This window comes from Python bivittatus, unplaced genomic scaffold (genome assembly GCF_059951505.1).
Source record: "Python bivittatus isolate LINGU-HERP-01145 unplaced genomic scaffold, Pbiv_v1 ctg000480_np1212, whole genome shotgun sequence".
Classification (NCBI taxonomy): Eukaryota; Metazoa; Chordata; class Lepidosauria; order Squamata; family Pythonidae; genus Python; species Python bivittatus.
Genome location: NW_028277075.1, coordinates 13,809,084 through 13,827,542, shown reverse-complemented (window position 1 = coordinate 13,827,542; position 18,459 = coordinate 13,809,084). Strand labels below are relative to the sequence as shown.

At 34.0% G+C, this 18,459-nt stretch overlaps 1 protein-coding gene across 8 annotated transcripts in view; it reads right to left on the bottom strand.

The window, feature by feature from the left end:
* The window catches only part of RALGAPA1 (Ral GTPase activating protein catalytic subunit alpha 1), a 156,425-nt gene that overhangs the window by 110,381 nt on the left and 27,585 nt on the right, over positions 1-18,459 (bottom strand). For 5 of the 8 annotated variants that reach the window (XM_025168223.2, XM_025168224.2, XM_088145367.1 and 2 more), the window contains exons 16-17: positions 17,319-17,480; positions 9,517-9,657 (exon numbers count right to left, since the gene is read on the bottom strand). In XM_025168223.2, coding sequence (XP_025023991.1) covers positions 9,517-9,657; positions 17,319-17,480 — 303 coding nt within the window. The remainder of the gene's footprint in view (positions 1-9,516; positions 9,658-17,318; positions 17,481-18,459) is intronic. The other 3 variants (XM_025168225.2, XM_007430679.3, XM_007430682.3) reach the window with 1 other exon arrangement.

The following is an 18,459-nucleotide window of genomic DNA, read 5'->3' as shown; positions in this document are numbered from 1 at the left end:
TCATGTGACATAGATTGGGGTAAAAGAAGCTGACTGGTCTACAATCACCCAGTGAGCTTCTGTTGCTAAGGGTAGACTTGAAAATGGGTCTTTCTGCTGGCAGTCCAACAACTTTACCACTAACTGAGAGCCAGTGTAATACAGAGGCAAGAAGGAATCCTTTATAAAATGGAAGTCTTGCCAAAAAATGAAAAGAAGTTAAATTCATCAAAAGAAATGTAAACAGCTGATAAAAAGACTTTGAAAAGCACATAAAGAGAGAGAGAGAAATTGAGAGAGAGAGAGAGAGAGATTCAAAATGGGAGCAACCTAGGATGTTGGACATTAGACAAAAGGGTTGTTAAGAGGTATGCTATAGTAGTATTAGGTGTAATTGTTCTTGGCTTTTTCAAAAGGAGAATCAAGTGAAATGACACAACTAGAATTAACAAGGGTTTTTAAATAACTAGACTGAGAAATTGCTGGCATTCTGACAAAAATATATAACTTCACATAAAGATTGACATTTGTTCCTAAGATAGACAGCATAACTCCACTTTTTAAAAAAGATAATTAAGGAAGGGGAGATACAGGTAATTATAGACTAGTTAACATCTTTGCCTAGTAAAAAGTAGAAATTGTTAAAAAGAAAATAATTAAATATATAGAATATATATTAAGTCTTGTTGAAAAGGAACCAGAATGATTTCTGCAAGGGCAATTCTTACCTCATCATCTTTTATTTACTTAATCTTTAGTATATTTCAAAAAGTCTGATAGAATCCCTCACAAATGTTCCTGAATAAACCTAGCAGCCATGGGACAGAGGATCTGATAGACTGGAAACTAAACAAAGAATGGGAAACATACAATAGGAAGTAGTGGACAGTGTTCAAAATGGAGAGATGTTCAAGGAGGGGCTTCCAGGAATCATTGTTGAAACCAATATTTTTTAATTTGCTTATAAATCATCTGGACCTATAAATAATAATAAGCTCCTAAAAGAGATCTCCCAATTAGTGAATAGGCCTCAAAATGACAAATGTAGTTTAATGTAAACAAGTGCAAATTAATGCATAATTGCACAAAATCCCCAACTGCATATACAGCATTAGTGGGACCTGGACTGGCAGTTCATGATCAAGAAAGGGATTTGGGGCAACTCAAAAAATCCCACTGAAATTATTGCGAGGGCTGAGGCTGGGGGTAGGTGGTGGATGGGCAGGAACTAGTGGTTCCCAGGCTAAAGAGGGCCATTGTATTTAATTGCTTAAGGTCATCAGGCAACCAGCTAAGTGTTTATTAACTCAGGAGGGTGGAAGCAAGAAGCATATAGTTTAAATCCTGAAAATAGATACACAAGTTTCTGATTGCTTTGCACAAAGGGTCAAGCTCTTGAAGACCTATGATTTCCTGCTAAATTTGGGTATGTGGTCTGACAATTATTAGAAAAAGAATTGAAAATAAAACAGTCAACAGACTAATGCCTTTATATAATTATTATAAGATTGCACTTGGCAGTCCTATGTACAATCTGCATCACCACACCTGAAGACTATTACAGAGCCAGAAACACTGCAAAAAAGGGCAACATAAATGATGAGGAGGTCAGAGCAATTAGCTTACGAGGAAGGGTTTTTAGCTTGGAGCAAGAGGTGGCATGACAGGTATATGTAAGATTTGGCAGGGTATGAAAAATAAAAATTCTCATATCAGAATTTAGACATATGTATTAAAACTAAAAGTGGACAGAATCAAGACTCATAACAGGAATACTTCTTTATATAATTTAGAAAGGGAATTGAACAAATTAACGAGAGATCAGGCTACCAAGGGTGACTATTTTTGATAGCTTTTTACCACCTCTGAAATCAAAGATATAATATCATGAATAACAGGTGTTAGGGAACAGCAGTGAATAATGACTATCACCCTTCTGTCCATTTTTATGAGTTCCCTGTATACACTGGTATCTGAATGTTGGGTTAATTGGATTTATTTATTTATTTATCAAATTTATATAGCCGCCTATCTCACAAGAAGTGATTCTGGGCAGCATACAGCAAAAAAAGTATAAAACAATAAACATGTCAAGCAGAGTCATATTAACCAAAAAAAAAAACCCCAAAAACCCACATACAAGATTTGATCAGCAACAGAGCCACCTCAAGATCTCACTGGTCCCCTGAGACCTTCAGGCCTGATGAGACAGGTTTTAAGGAACTTCCAGAAAATAAGGAGAGATGGAGCTGACCTCACTTCAGGGGAGAGAATGTTTCATAAGGCAGGTGCAATGGCAGAGAAGGACCGCCTCCTGTGGACTGTCAAGGGTTTTAACAAGGGTCCTCTCTTTTTTGGTGCCTTCAAGTCAATATTGACTCCTGGCAACTGCCTGGACTAGCTCTTGCAGTTTTCTTGGCAAGATTTCTGACATGGTTTGCCATTGCCTTCTTTTTCCTAGGGCTGAGAGAGAGTGACTGGGTCACCCAGCTGGCTTTGTATCTAAGGTGGGACTAAAACTCACTGTCTCCCAGTTTCTAGCCTGGTGCCTTAGCCACTACACCAAACTGACTCCTTTTATATTCTTATAAATCTCACAATATACAAATAAACTATGATCAGATAAATCATATTAATGAGGGTCTTATTCTGTTTCTATGCAGAGAAAGAAAGGCATGGGAAAACAAAAATTTCATTTATTGTCACTGTAATATCAGAGATTCCTAAGCTGTATGTCATCAGGGAGGGTAACAGATCTTTGTTTTTATTACTGCCCTGGACTGTTGTGGTAGCTTAGCACTCTATTTAACATTCCTGTACAAAACAATTTGAACTAAGGCATTGCTTCATTCAATTTAACATTCCTATACAAAACTATCTGAACTCAGGACAATGCTGGGTCACTGAGGGGAAAAGCATGTTCTGTCTAGCTTTCTCTCTCTCTTTTTAGCCTTAACTGATTAGAGACACATACAAATATTCCTACAGTACCACAGTTCTACCTTGTACATTAAGAGAAACAAATATATTTTCACTTCCATACAGACTTGCTGTTAGAGTCCCAGCAGAAGAGAATATGTGTAGCTCAGGATTGAACTGTGGAGTCCTTCCTGTTCTCTGAGCTTGGTTGTTTTCTTGCAAACATTTTGTTACCCGGCTAGGTAACATCTTCAGTGCTAGAATGGGATGGGGTTTGCTCTCTGTTTATATACAGTGGCATGCCCTGCCAGTGTTGGTGGGGGTGGGGTTTTTGTTTTCTTTATTTTTTTCCCTCTGGTAGTTCCTTGATTAGGGTATTGTTTACTGCTGATTGTATATCTGGTGATAATCTTGGTGTTAATCTCAGAAAACAAAACCAACACTGGCAGGGCATGTCACTGTATATAAACAGAGAGCAAACCCCATCCCATTCTAGCAGCATTTACTTCCATACTATCTTCCTCTCCATTAAGGTTGTGCAACGCTTCAGGTTCAACTTGAAAACATACTCTGGAGCACACAAATATATCTGCCGTTTGTTACAATAATTGCATCTTTTCCTAGAATCACATGGCAGCTGTGGAGGGCAGCTGCATGTTCCCAGGAAAAGATATGGTTGCTTTAAGACAGGGGCTAGATTGTGCCAAGGCATGCACTGAAGCATCTGTTTGGAATTGAATCTGAGCTACTGCACTACTCTATTATCTATACAGAAAAATTTTATTTGGACAAGTAGAAAAGATATATTCACACACTCATATGCACAAGATGACATTTTAGTGATGTTATCTATAATTATACAAGTCCAATAAGATCTTCATGACACTAGTACTTTGTAGACATTTTGAAAAGTCAAATATAATTTCTTCAGAAAATATACTGCATATTGCTGTGTCAGCTCAATTATTAATAGTGAGGAATTCTTTTCTGCATCTGGTTCCATGCAATAGGTTTTTTAAAAATTCCATTCCTGAAATCCTCAGCTGTTGCACTACAGTTAATTAGTCAATGATTGATTAAACAGAAAGCAAAACAAAAAACAAAAACCCTGAACCAACTATTTGAAGAGCATGCTGCAACAAGAGAATTCTAATTATTTACAGTTGGGTTTTCTACCTTCACCTTATCCTGAAGGAAGCCACCATACAGTAACTTTCCAACTCATTAGAAAACAAAAAGAACAAGAGGCAGAATCCAACAAAGGGCAGCTTACGGAAAGTTTCTATCAATATAAATGCTGAGTGGCTGACTCCCTCTCCCCTGTTCTACTCTTAACTTGCTTCAGAAATAAGGTGGAGAAGACTCTCAGAAAAAGGGTCAATGGGCTGAAATGGAGAGGAAAGAAAAAGATATATGAGCAAAAGAAGGTTCACACTAAATTTTGCTCAAGAAACCTGTATTAGGTTTTGCAACTAAGATCAACATTAGGTGGAAGAAAATAGCAGGGAAGAAAATGGTAAGGTATTAAGACTCTGTAGAATGAAGATATGTAATAGTGAATTTGATTTCTTTTCACAAGGCAAAAATTATGTAAGTTTAGAAAGATTAGAAGAACTTAACTGAAGAAGAAATTAGCACAGGAGATATGAAAAAAGTATGGCAAAATCCACAAATAAAATTAAATAGGCGGCTTCAATCTGATGACCCAACTCACAACACATTTATTGATAACTATACAGTATTCATATCAGTGCTGCCTAACCTACAACTTACAAAACACCAGTTACCCAGACAGCACAAAACAGAAATCCATTTGAAGCAATAATGTTATAAGGCAATTTCAAGTTTATAAAACTTTTCAAGAACTCATCAGGCTAGTTAAATGAAGAAACAGAAAAACAGAGAAAGGAAGAAACATGGAAGATGTTTAAGCCATATTTGATGTTGCAGATTTAGATGGAACATGCAGAAAAGTGATATGGCTCTCTTAGGTTACTCCTGAAGAGTCCTGGAATGAAGAAATAAGCAAATAATTGTGATTTCCCCATTTTTAAAATTATAGCATACAACATCATCATAAACTTGTTGATATTTTTAAGCAAGAAACACAAGTCTTTTACTATATAGAAACTACAGACAAAACAAGAAACAAAGCAATCTTTATATTCACAAAGCTGAAGGTTTTTATTTTTTTATTTTACTAAATTAAAAGTATCAATAACAGAAACTGAGTAAAAACATTTAGTAGTGGGAGCTATAGCCTCATAACATGAAGTTCTCCAAGTCTGGAGTCCTTGGAGTTCTCTGAGCTTGGTTATTTTCTTGTAAACATTTCGTTACCCAGCTAAGTAACATCTTCAGTGCTAGAATGGAGTGGGGTTTGCACTCTGTTTAATATACAGTAGCTTGCCCTCCCAGTGTTGGCGGAGGTGGGTTTTTTTCTTTTTTTGGTAGTTCCTTGTTTAGGGTATTGTTTACAGTTGGCTATCTGGTGTCAATCTTGGTGTTAATCTCTGCTTATCTGGGTGATGATTTCTGGCGAGGAGACGTTCTGGTCTTTTTGTTTCCTTTTTATTGTCTCCTTTGAATAGCATGTAGATGTTGTTTACCTCTATGTGTTTGTTGATGGCTGACTTGTCTGAATACCAAGCTTCCAGGAATTCCCTCACGTTTTTGGATTTAGCTTGGTCTAAGATAGTGAGTTTCCCAGTTGAAGCTATGGTTAAGTCTGTCCATGTGTTGTGAGATTAAGGAGTTTTCATCGTGTCTTCTGGAAGCTTGGTATTCAGACAAGTCAGCCATCAACAGGCACAGAGATAAACAACATCTACACGCTATTCAAAAGAGACAATAAAAAGAAAACAAAAAGACTAGAACATCTCCTCGCCAGCAATCATCATCCAGATTAGCAGAGATTAACACCAAGATTAACACCAGACAAACAATCAAACAGTAAACAATACCCTAATCAAAGGAAAAAAGAAAAAGAAAAAAAACCCCACCTCCACCAACACTGGCAGGGCAAGCTACTGTATATAAACAGAGTGAAAGCCCCACTCCATTCTAGCACTGAAGATGTTACATAGCTGGGTAACGAAACGTTTGCAAGAAAACAACCAAGCTCAGAGAACCCCAAGGACTCTACAGTTCAACCCTGAGCTACATATATTCTCTTCTAAAATTCTCTTTATCCAGTGCAAGATCTCAATAAATGAAGCATTTTCTAGGTCATAACACCAAAAGCAGATGTGCTGTCCATACAAATTACACAATATCACATGTACCCATTCAAAATTAGTACCTGTACTGATTTAATAGCATTTTTTAACATCTAACCTGGAAATTACTTCTCTTTGGATATATGCCATCCAACCTGAATTGACTGCTATTTAATTATTTTCCTATTCACATCTTCCAATATTCCAGAGAAAAATTTGGGAGACACAAGAATTTCAGAAAAAGAGCAATCTTTCCAATGGATCAAATACATTCTGTCAAAAAGAATCTGTGTTCCTGATTTCCCTAGCTATCTGAAGTGGCCTTTAAAAGGACACAGACTTTTTTTATTGCATGAAGTCTCCACTCTTTGGATAAGATACTATGGTGTTAGAAACTTATTACTGATCATAGGTAAAGCTCTTTGGGTTTTCAATACTCTTTCCAATCTCTCAAAAGATATTCTTAACTTTTCTGCAACAGATACTTAACATAAAGTAATAATTTGCTCTTAAACTAACACTTCAAATTGAACTGCACTAAACAGAACTGCTTTGTTAACTGGCTAAAGACACCAGCTGTTCTGACAAGTGTTTCAAGAAAAAGTGATTTTCAAGTAATGAATAATAAAAGTTGTCATAGACTGCATATTCCAAAATAAAATAGAAATACCTCTGTGTTGCACTGTAGCCTATAAACGTTTATAGAATAAAATGACATATTCTTAAAATATGGGATTATAGAAGAATCTGAGCATGACAACTTAACATGATTATTTTAATCCACAAATACAACAGGTCTCTATAAAACAATCTGACTTCCTGGTTTTATTTATAAACAAAGTGCTCCTCTGGATCCATTCCTCAAAGGTGTAAAGCAGCCACAGCTGAAACTCCTTGAAGTGTCATCTTGGCTTCTTGGAAGCCCTCCTGAAATTTTCTCAGTATGCTCAGACTTCCCCATGGCCTTGAAGCAGGCATGCTGAACCTTTGAGAGGGTGTTTCAAGAAACAAATCCAAAAGGGCACACTTGCAAGCAAAATACCTCATCAAATGATTTGCTGATCCCAATTAATTCCACTGATTGAAACTGAAGGCTAGTTTATTAATAAACAAGCATTAAGCGCACATTTGCTATAGCATCATTGAAGGTGCCTCTTTTGACAGACCAAAAGAGCAAAAGCTCAGTCTTCTTTCCTGCCAAATAATTTAGAATACAGTATTTTCTTCTAACCAATTAGGTATTACATTCATTTCAAATTAACATTATTGCAGTTATCTGCCAAGGTTAGAAGAAAATCCTTTGTAATGACATCATTAAGAATTTAGTATGTGCTCTCTTTGGATACCTATGATAAAAACTGACTTGTTACATTTTAGAAGACAAAATTCCATTTTACTTTTTTTTTTAGCATGACTAAATACTTAAACCCCAAATAGGCAATAGTTAATGTTAATTTTGGCCTGTTTTTCTATTATAACTGCAAGTCCTGGGGGCCCTGATGCTTTTTGTGAAGGCATACCTTTTCCAAGTACTTAATGTTTCTGAAGAATTTTTTTTTTACATTTTTTTAAGTCCCACCTTTCTTATTTTTATAAATAACTCAAAGTGGTGAATGTACCTAATACTCCTTCCTATTCCTTTTCCCCCCACAATGACCCCACTGTGAGGTGAGTTGGGCTAAGAGAGAGTGACTGGCCCAAAGTCACCCAGATAGTTTTCCTATATCCTTAATTCCTAGTAAATTTATTTTCCTAGTTCTTATATAGCCCAAAGAGGATGATCACTGCGTAAGACAGAACTATCAGCAGACCTGGAAGGAAAATCTGCTGAAGTACCAAAAAAATTAGAAAACAAATTAAAGAGGAATAAAAACCTCATGGAATATTAGTTGTTGAAAAAACTGGAAGATAACAGGAATGCAATGGAGTATCTTGGAAGACAGCATACATATTATCTGAAACTCTATACAGTATTCCATTTAAAAGGGATTGGTTTGTGTTCCCACTAACTCTACTCGTAACGCTTACAACTGACAAGGGTTACCAAACATGGAATATTGGTATATCAAAGCCAATCTCTTTGGGCTATTGGACCTATTTGAAATGTTAAGATAGCACTATAAGCACTCTCATAAAATGGCTTTCAGTAATAGCTACAAATGTAAGCAGAGCCAGTCACAAAACGGTTGTTTAGTAGAAGGCAAACTATTGACAATGTTGCCTACTACAAAGAAGCAGCCTCCCAGGATTATCTTTATCACTGTTACCTTTTTCTTTTTTCTAGTCAAGTGAACACAACCCTAAACAAAGCACTATCCTGCAGGTACATTTTTATTTTCTAAGAGCGCATTGACATCTATGTGGGCATCAAAGACACAATGAACTAAAGTTTATGCTGGAGGCTGATGCTTGGCTTTGCAGCATGCCAATTTCTTGTCTGCTTACTAATTTTAATTAGAACAATCTAAAATCAGGCAGGGAAGGGACCCTGGCAGTGCAAAAAACAGAATTTAAATGGACTTTTCCTATAGTATGCAATGCATAATCAGTATAGCTGAACTATGAATTAGAATAACACACCTACTACTTACAATTCAAAGGCATAAGAAATAAAAATGAGTTGCTTCAAAAATTATCAGTGTGAAACACTATGTCAAGCTAGTTAGTACTTAACACAGAATGCAGGAATGTAGATTAAAAATTAGTACAAAATGGCTTACTGAGAGCATCAAACATTTCAACAGATTATAAAAGATTTCATTACCACAGTAATAAGTACCACCAGTCTAAAGCTCTACTTTTAAAAGCCAGCTATAAATGATAGCTAGTTCTTCCCCCCCCCACTGTTTATAGTAGTAGAATTTGTAATACTGCATCCAAAGTATAAGTTATTTGTACAGTATTTAATAAAATAACTTTAACAGTCTTTTAATAATAATTGTGCATAATTTTCTAGATACTGATTATAATAAGAAAAAGCCATGTCAGAAAATAAATAAAATAATAAACAGCAATTATAGTTTACTATACAGTATGTGGAAAATATCCTCAACATTTCTTTGTTCAAAAATTCATCATACCCTTTTTCCTATCCTGCCATCCATGAAGAAAACTTACTTCAAAAATATTTCAGGTACTTGAATCAAAACAATTTTAAAAATTTAGCTGCAAAGGCAGAAAACTGCATTTTGAATAGCAATTGGCACAGCACTAGCTTCTCACAGTTCCAGAATGAGCCGAAAATATAGCATATCACAAAACTCAAATAATTGTATCGCCCTTATTTTCTCCCCACCCCTAAATGTTTTACTTTGAAAAAGTACTGATTTTGCAGATTTTTGAAAGCAGAAGGATTAAAAAAGTGAAAAGGGAGTGCAGAAATTAGCAGAGGTGGCACTACCTGAAAGCTCATCAGAAAGGGGAGTGAGAACAATATCAGGCAAGAAGGGTTTGGAAGTATGGATCAGAACAGGAGCACTTTTAGCACTGCGTATATAGGCCGATGGCAGAGCACATTCACCAATGGATCGGCTTCTCATGGCTTTAAAAAAGGAAAAGAAAGAAGTAGGGAAGGAAAAAAAGAAGAGTGACTATAATGAAAGGTTGTGTCACAGAAAAAGCAGCAACAGAGAAAACAAAGATAAAAGGAAGAAAATTTAAATTAAAACATTTCAGCACAGCAGATATTGGCAGAGCTGTAAGGAAAAAATAATCAGTGGGCACATAAAACATTTTGAATTTATTTCTTTCAATGCAAGACAAACAGTAACACCTATATTTTCATAAGTACAAAAAACTTCAGTATTCAAAGTAAAACACTGACAGACCAATGTTATACGTATATTGAGAACTAAATCCCCAGATTGAATGGAATTTAGTCCCATGTAAATTTGTGTAAGATTGCAGCTTAAAACTCTCTATTTTTCACTGCATCAGGGTTTGAAATATATTACGTTTGGATCATGTCATAAAGATTAACATTATGTAAGACTTTGGAAAGATAAAGCATTGCCCTATACCTACCCTTATTTTATGTTTTGATTATTTTGTTAAACAAGTATTTCTCATAGAATATATGGGGTGCTTTTACTTAATGCCAGCAGTTTGTTGGTAATGATTCTGACAATCCCAGCAATACAAAAATGTCCGTGACTATACCTAAAATTAGGTACTTTGGTAGTAAAAATAAATCTCTAAATGACTTCATTAGTTCAAAGTATCAATCCAATGTTCTGAAAGGTTGAGTTTGAATGACTGTCATTAATCTTCAATGAAATATTTATAGTCATTTGACATTATTATCACATCAAAGACTAAGGTTCTGCTGAAGCACTGTAATTTAAAGTAAGCCACAACAACAAATAAGCACAAGATGTGCCTTGTCAATGGAAATAATGTAACATAAGACAAAAAGAAGAAAACAAAACACAAAAAGAAAAAGGGCATTTAAACACAAAATGAAATCTCAACTAACTTTCTGCTTAACTTTTTGGATCTAAATTACCATATTCCCTACCTCAACACAGCAAATTAAGTAGTTGCTCTTAAAGTTCATTTTTTAGTGAAATGGAAGGGAAAAAAATTAAGTATGAAATAATATTATTTTATTTAAATTAAATCAAATGTAACTTTTCATGTTTAAAAGATCATAGTGGGAAAAAAGATTGCATATTAATTGTGGTATTTTAAATGCTAATTACACACTCTTCCTAACTTAACATACTCTTCTTCACTTCCTATCGCTTTTCATTCAATGAGAATGAATGAGAAACCTACAAAAAAAATGTATGTCAGTTTGAACACTTACTTAATTTTAGGAAACTGAAACGGATAAGGAGAGCTTTAAATAAACTGACCAATAGTAAAGATGTGTTTTGTGTAAAATATTATATATTTTCCAAAATATTTGAAATCAAAAGGCTGTTTCACCCTTAATGCAGTCTCTCTCTGTGTTAAACATGTAGGCATAATATTCAATCACAATTCCTTAGCATGTTTACTACACCATTTTCAGTTTGTGTAAATTTTATGGAAAATATGATGCAATATGAGATTTGAGTTTAAAATAAATCAAGATATGTGGAAGGAAGGAATCCAAGTTTTACAATGATTACTTTTAACAAACAGATAATATTTTTGTTGTTTCATAAATGTATAATTATTTTCTTCTGTCAATATCAGTTCTTTAGAAAAGCAAATGAATTGCTGTTTTACACAATCAAAATAGATCTTTAAGGGTAGTTGGTTTTACATAGGCTGCTCCTGATCTGCAATAATATTGATAGGTTTGTAAAAGAAAACTCAGCCAATCTTATTTACTTCTTGTTAAAGGATTCCTTTCATACAGTAGCATTCAAGATTTTATTTTCAAGGAGAGATATGCAGTATCAGAATTTCAGAAAGTGAGTAAATGACAAATGACCTGACTAGATGAGAAGGGCAACATCAATGTTTGTTCTAGAAATACATAGCTCACTCCAAGGCAGATTCCAGTGGCAGGCCAGAGTCAATCAGCATCAGCAGAAATAACCTCTTCTTACTCTTTCTGTTGAAATGGGAAACCCCATTTCATAAAAATGTCAGTCTTGGGAACAATGTAAATAGGCTGTTTGATTAAAAATAGATTTAAATAGCAAAAGCTGCTTCTAACAATAAATGATTGATTTTTTAACAGAGGAAGAAACAAAGGTTTGCAAAAATAAAATCATACTTTTAAGTACTGTTTCAAAATATAAGATTCCTCAACAGGTTAAGATGTATGAAATAAAATGGCAAAAGTCATATGCCTGGAAGATTACTTGATCCGCTCCATTTTATAGCAAGATTTATTTTTTAAAAGCTAAACATAACAGGGCCTTTCGAAATCCTGTTCTCAGAATGCTCAACAACTTATAAAATACTAATTAAAAATCCACAGAACTTTCTCAAAAACTTTTTATATGCTGTTTACAGCTGTCTGGGCTCATCTGTCACTCTAAGATTCAACTTTTAACAGATACATAGGTAAAGCAGGCAACCCACCAAGCAATAATTTTAACATAATTTTATGTTAACATAAAACATAATTAACATTTTTATTGATTCAATTATACCTGAAAACCTTGCAAGTTTAATACAAACTAGATATTATTCCATATTCTACAGAAATCAAACTATGACAAAACAAGCATTAAAATATAATTCATGAAAATATATTCATATTAATCTCTCATTCTCTTGAAACAATGTTCATCTGATGGAAAGCAGAGAGGTATTTGACTTTAAAAATATAAATTTCTAATTCTGAGATTTGCATTTACTTTGCTATGTTAACAGTTAACTCACATGAACTAGCATTATATTTGTTTTACTATGTAACAGATTCTCATTTTTAATTGTAATAATTCTTAAAGCTAAAGATTCCCAGATTCCAGTTAGGACTGGCAATCAGATTTATAACTTATAAGGCTAGTCTCTTCCCTACCAGAAGGAGAAAATGTGAACTGGCCAAATGTATGTCTTTGATTACTGGCTGATAAGGCAATCTAGTTGAGAGGGGGCAATTAAGGAGAAGAAATTAATTATTTAGATTTGGTCCAAATATAAATCTGTAGAGTGAATTTTAACTGTGACTGTGCTTTATCCATTTTATTTCACATCATATTTTCACTGTGATTCTGTGACTTGCCACCACTTGTCTGTTATTTCAACTGCTTTTCATTTTCATATAGTTCTAGATATACCGTCCATATGTTCAGTGGACCCAAAGTAAGCAAAACAACAAAAATCAATTTTTCTAATACCACAAGACTCTATAAATCAACATCTAATGCCCACTCCCAGGGTTCAAAAGATACAAACAGGAGTTTCTGAGGAACAATTCACAGATCAGCTAGTATTTAAAGAGTAACTGAACTGCTTTTTTTCATAAAGCAGTAAATAAATATTTTTAAATAAATGTTTTATTTAATAAGCTGCCTCTATTAGGATATATACCTATAATGAAGATGCTGCCTAGTAAGTTTTAAATAATACTGTCCTGAAGTCTTAAAAATGCAACTTGATTCAGGAATAACTGGCAAAGAGTTTGTACAATGAGATACATAAGAATGAAACAGAATTTGGATAATTTGTATACCACTGAATGTTTTGTTCTTGTGCTGACCAGATGTTTCAAGAAATGAACTGTAAAAATACTTCCCAAAAACACATTTAAATGATAAACTTGGAACAAGCCATTTTTATTATTTTTTCTGTCTGGTGGAAAATGCAAATGGAATGCATTCTTTTTATTTTTCTAATGGGGGAGTATTTTAAGATAGTGTGATATCAAATATTTTAAAATAGTTCCAGTTGTTCACTAATTATTTAAGCTGAACATCATAGAAAATGAACTACAGAATTCTGAGTCATACATTAAGATGGGGGGAAAAAACAGGAAAAAGGGTTAAGAAATATACTATATTTTCAAATGATAAATAACATGGTAAGAAAGATTAATGTATTGCTATTAGCCTTCATTTTCCGAAGGAATTCCTAAAATCTATGTAATAGGAAGACTTTTTAGGAAACTGTAGTTCCATTATCAAATCATTATCATTCTTGTACACAGAAAGAAACTATACAGTACAAGAAAATGCAAGGAACAGAATGGATTTTTCCCCCTCTGGTTATATTGATATTTTCACAAGAAAAGAAAGGACTCAGTCCTTTGCTCACTGTCTTGCTTCCTCTTGTTGACTTTAAAGCTAGATGTTGATGAACTGCTTTCTACTAAGTTTCAAAGTAATGGGACACTGACAATAGCATCTATTATCTTATTAATACCTACAAAGGGTCCTAAAATGAGCACTCCATAAAATTCATTTTGTGAAAAAAAGTCAGCATTTTTTAAAATATTACACAAGGACATACATAGTGAGATATTTAGCTTGGTGCATGTGAGACAAAACAGCAATTACTCCAGTTTCATATGTAAATAATAGACACAGGGATACTTTATTTTTTCCTAAATATTCAACTATGTTTCTTCACTCACATTCAAAACCAGTCAGAAAGTGGTATATAAACTGATGACTGTAAACAACTTGATTATTGCTAATCCAAAACTAGTTTAGAAATTTAAAAAATGAATGTATTTGCTTTGTACATTATGGGTGACGTCCAGAGAAGTACAAGCAAGTTTCTATATTGGTATTGGAACTTTTCTGGGCTTGAGTTTGAAGCTTCCTGAACAATTATTTCTGAAAAAAATGTTGCTTCATAAGAGCATGCAGACTAAAACAAAAGACTAAAACACTGAAAGGACTGCAATGCACTGTACTGTGGAGGCTAAAGGACTTTAGCCTGCACAATAAGCTTATCTGATCCACATTCCCACCTATCTCCAGCTCTTTCACTCATATGTACACTTCACACAATCTGCATATTGTTTAATCTGATTTTATATCAAACATGACTATGTTATGCCCTCTATAAAGTATTGGAAAACATTTGTTTTTCACTATATTACCCTACACCTTCTCATTACAGTCTAACAACTGATGTTGCAGATGAAGAATACCTGACTATTATGTGTGAAAAAGAAGACAGAACATTGTCTGCTGATATCAAAATACCAAAATTTTATTTCAACAATCCTCAAAGAATGAAAATCACACAGTATTAGTTTGCATCAGAATTCCTGACATGTAATGTCAAGTAACTACAATATATTTAGAGCAGAACAGACACAAACTATTTTGAAACTTAGCCTTGGGCCTGCAGAAAAACACATTACAGTTGGAATGACCTAATAGGGATATGCAAAGCATGCAAACAAGGCACTTTGTAATGTGTAGGAGCACAAAGAAAGCACTTCTCTTTGAATTGTTAAAGCAGCCAAGCTATTCAAGATGTTTCTGCAACTGCGTGTTTGCACACCCACTTCATTTCAAGTGGTCCCAGAATAAATTTCTAACAGCTTTCAAAGCAGCTACATGAGTGCTATAAAAGATGCAGGTGCTTTAATGATATGAAAAACATGTGATTTCTTCTCACATCTATGTAGTGTGAGTCACCTCTTCTGAATATTTTGCAAGGTCCTAGAAATGATTCCATACTACTATTAATAACTAATTTGAAGATTAATAACAATAACATTACTTGACTGCTGTAGAAGTATACTTGGATGACATATACATATATACATGAAAGTGCTGTTCAAATGTTTGAAAGGTTAAACTTATGTATATATAGTAAAATTAGGGAAGTATCTCAGAATATCTTTATGTTTATACAATGGAACATCTGGATAAGGCTATTTATAAATTGTGGAAAGTATACCAGTACAGTGTTTAAAAAGTGATTATGGGGTCATTACTGAAATTAAAGTAAGTTATTCAGTACATAAAATGACATCTATTTGGGATTTGAAACTAATTTGTTTGATAAAGATGGAAGATGACTAACAAGAGAAACCTAGGAAACTAGTTCTGTTTTGTCCTGAATTGGCACCTTCTGGATGTGTTGGATTAGAATTCATGCCTTGGAATGAGGGAAGTTTTAGTCCAAAAACATTTTGTGGGCATCAGGTTAATAAAGGCTAAGCCTACAATGACTGACTGCAGCTCGGAAGTCATTGTTGTATGCTGAGATGCCAGATATTGAACCTAGGATTATCTGCATGCAAAGCATATACTTTAGGGAGTTTGTGTCAAGACAAGAGTAGGACAAGACCTTAAAGATGGGATCTGTAGGATTGCATACAAGGTTTGTATTGACTGGATTAGGTCTGCTTCTTGATCAAGCAGCCAGGTGGCTCAGATTATTACGCTATCATATATTCACTTTCATTAGCTTAAATTTGTTCTCTGGCCTTCACCCACATGGCACTGATAATTGCCTAGTTAACAAACTGCTGTCTGCTGTGCATTTCAAATACTTTAAGACTAAGGCTTGAAGACAATACTATGATAATCTTGCAAGTTATGACTGTAATTTCTTTCAATTCTTCCTCACCTTTGTAATTATACTACAGTTTGGTTTATTCACTAGCCTTTTATGACTAAAAGGCAGAGAATCCTTGCTGACTATCCACTATTTCCATCCCCTTATAGCTCTTAAAGGCTAGGGGGGAAAAAGACACATGGAAATTTAACACAGTTAAATCTATATGTGTGCCTTCCTAGTAAACAATTTTGGCATTTGGCTTATTCATCTTGGTACAATACTTTGCATAAGACAAATAAGTTTGATTAAAATGAAATGTTGAACCTAAATAGAATTCTTGTGTTATAAATTTCATAACTGAGCTTCATATTAATCTATTTTAATGATTTTTAAGACTCAGCCCATATGTCTGTAGTTTTCAAACATTAGCCAGAAAATTGCTGATAACTTTATGATATACGTGTTAACAATTTGCAAAAAGAATCAGGATTTAATCTTATTATTCTATATATTTTTGCAAAGGTGCACGTTACTACAAGCTATTATTTTATTTAAAACTGTTAATAAGCATGTAAGAACAATGATGATCAAACCACTGAAATTTATCTGGAAAACATTCATGTATTAGAAATGCATTATTTAAGATTAGCTTCTCCTAACTTTTTACAGTTTTTAGTATTAGATAACATAGCACTGATCTCTATCAAATTCAGAAAATGAGAGTATTCAGTGTTTTTTTAGTAACTATTCCAAAATTGCTGAAATTCAAAACCTAAGTAACTTCTGCAATTAATTGCACATTTTTTAAAATTTATGGTAGTTTTAAGCAGCCTTTTTATTATTCTTTTAATATTTGTTATTAATTATAATTTTATTTTCACAATGACATTTTGTGACTGAGTCGAAGACTTCAGAGGAAGGCAAAAGAAAAACTGAAATCATATTATCTACTTCAGGAAAATAACCAAACTTCAAGAAGACATACCTATAGTAGTAATTTTTTAAATGTCAAATCTAGATACCAGCTTTGCTATGTGGTGCATATATACTGTTTTATAGTAGCAGAATATAATGACTAATATTTGGATACATCTGATAAATAATATATTTTCTGCAGTCATACCTTTTTCATCCAATATAGCACATAAAACTGCCTAAAACATGCACACACACATATAAACACAATATAGATAAAACATATGTAGGAAATCATTTATGTGTAGTTAGAAGTATTTAACTATTATTTTTCCTACTAATTTTGCACCCCCAATACTTATGTTCTCTGTAACATACCAACTGTTTTCTGTCGCACTATGCTTCTGGCCTTTTCTGTTCCTGGAGATCCCGTAGTTGTTGCACTGCGCTGTCTCATTGGGGCCTGCCCAGGTTGATCACGGCTCCAGCCTTTCGAAAATGATTTGTCCACAGATGTTTTTTGAAACTCATGTCCAATACCTGATGGGGGAGCATACACACATACACTAATGAGAATTATGTATCCATAATAATTTAGAGTGACTTTATAAGAAATGAAGATAAATGCTATTACAATAAAAGTTTGATGATCTTGGCTCAATGATACATTTCTTAAACTACAGCCAAGACTTATTTCAAAAACAAAAGTACTTCACTATTATTATGCATCATTTTCGTCATATAAGGAATGCTTTCCCCCCTATATATAATCTACCATGTCTGTCTATCAGTTCAAATTTGAATGTATTCTTACAGCAATCCTTTAAGAAATGTACCTCTGTTTCTTATACAGACTCCCTTGAGCCAAGTTTGACTTTGGGGGACTACAGGGACTTAGCCATTTATGTTTTCTGGCAACAATACAGAAGTGGTTTGCTCCTGCCTTCTTCCAGGATGGTTTCTTTTCTTCTCATTCTAATATAAAGCCTTTGTATTTTTGGGTGGTCTCCCAAGTAGGTTTTGTTAAAAAAAAAAGTTAACTCTTGATCAGATATTTTATAAAACCTTTCATATCCATATAATCTGTTAGTGGTAAAACTGAATATTCTGATCTAGCTGGACATTCACCGCATACACATTAGCTTCTCCTAACTTTTTACAGTTTTTAGTATTAGATAACATAGCACTGATCTCTATCAAATTCAGAAAATGGGAGTATTCAGTGTTTTTTTAGTAACTATTCCAAAATTGCAGTGTATGTTTGCATAATCCAAACACAGTTGAAGATTTTGTTCATTCCTGGTTCATAGTATGTACTAGCAAAGTACAGAAAATAAAAACCAAGCATCTCAGTCTGGCCTGTGGAATAGTAGCTGAGACACTTGCTCTACAATTGGTGAAGGTTCAGACCGACAATTGACACAGAACTTAGATCTTTTCTAATCCTTAATCAACAATGCATTTCCTATTAAAGAAAATTCCATGGCAAAGTAGAATCCTCTTTGTCATGTTTTTTGAT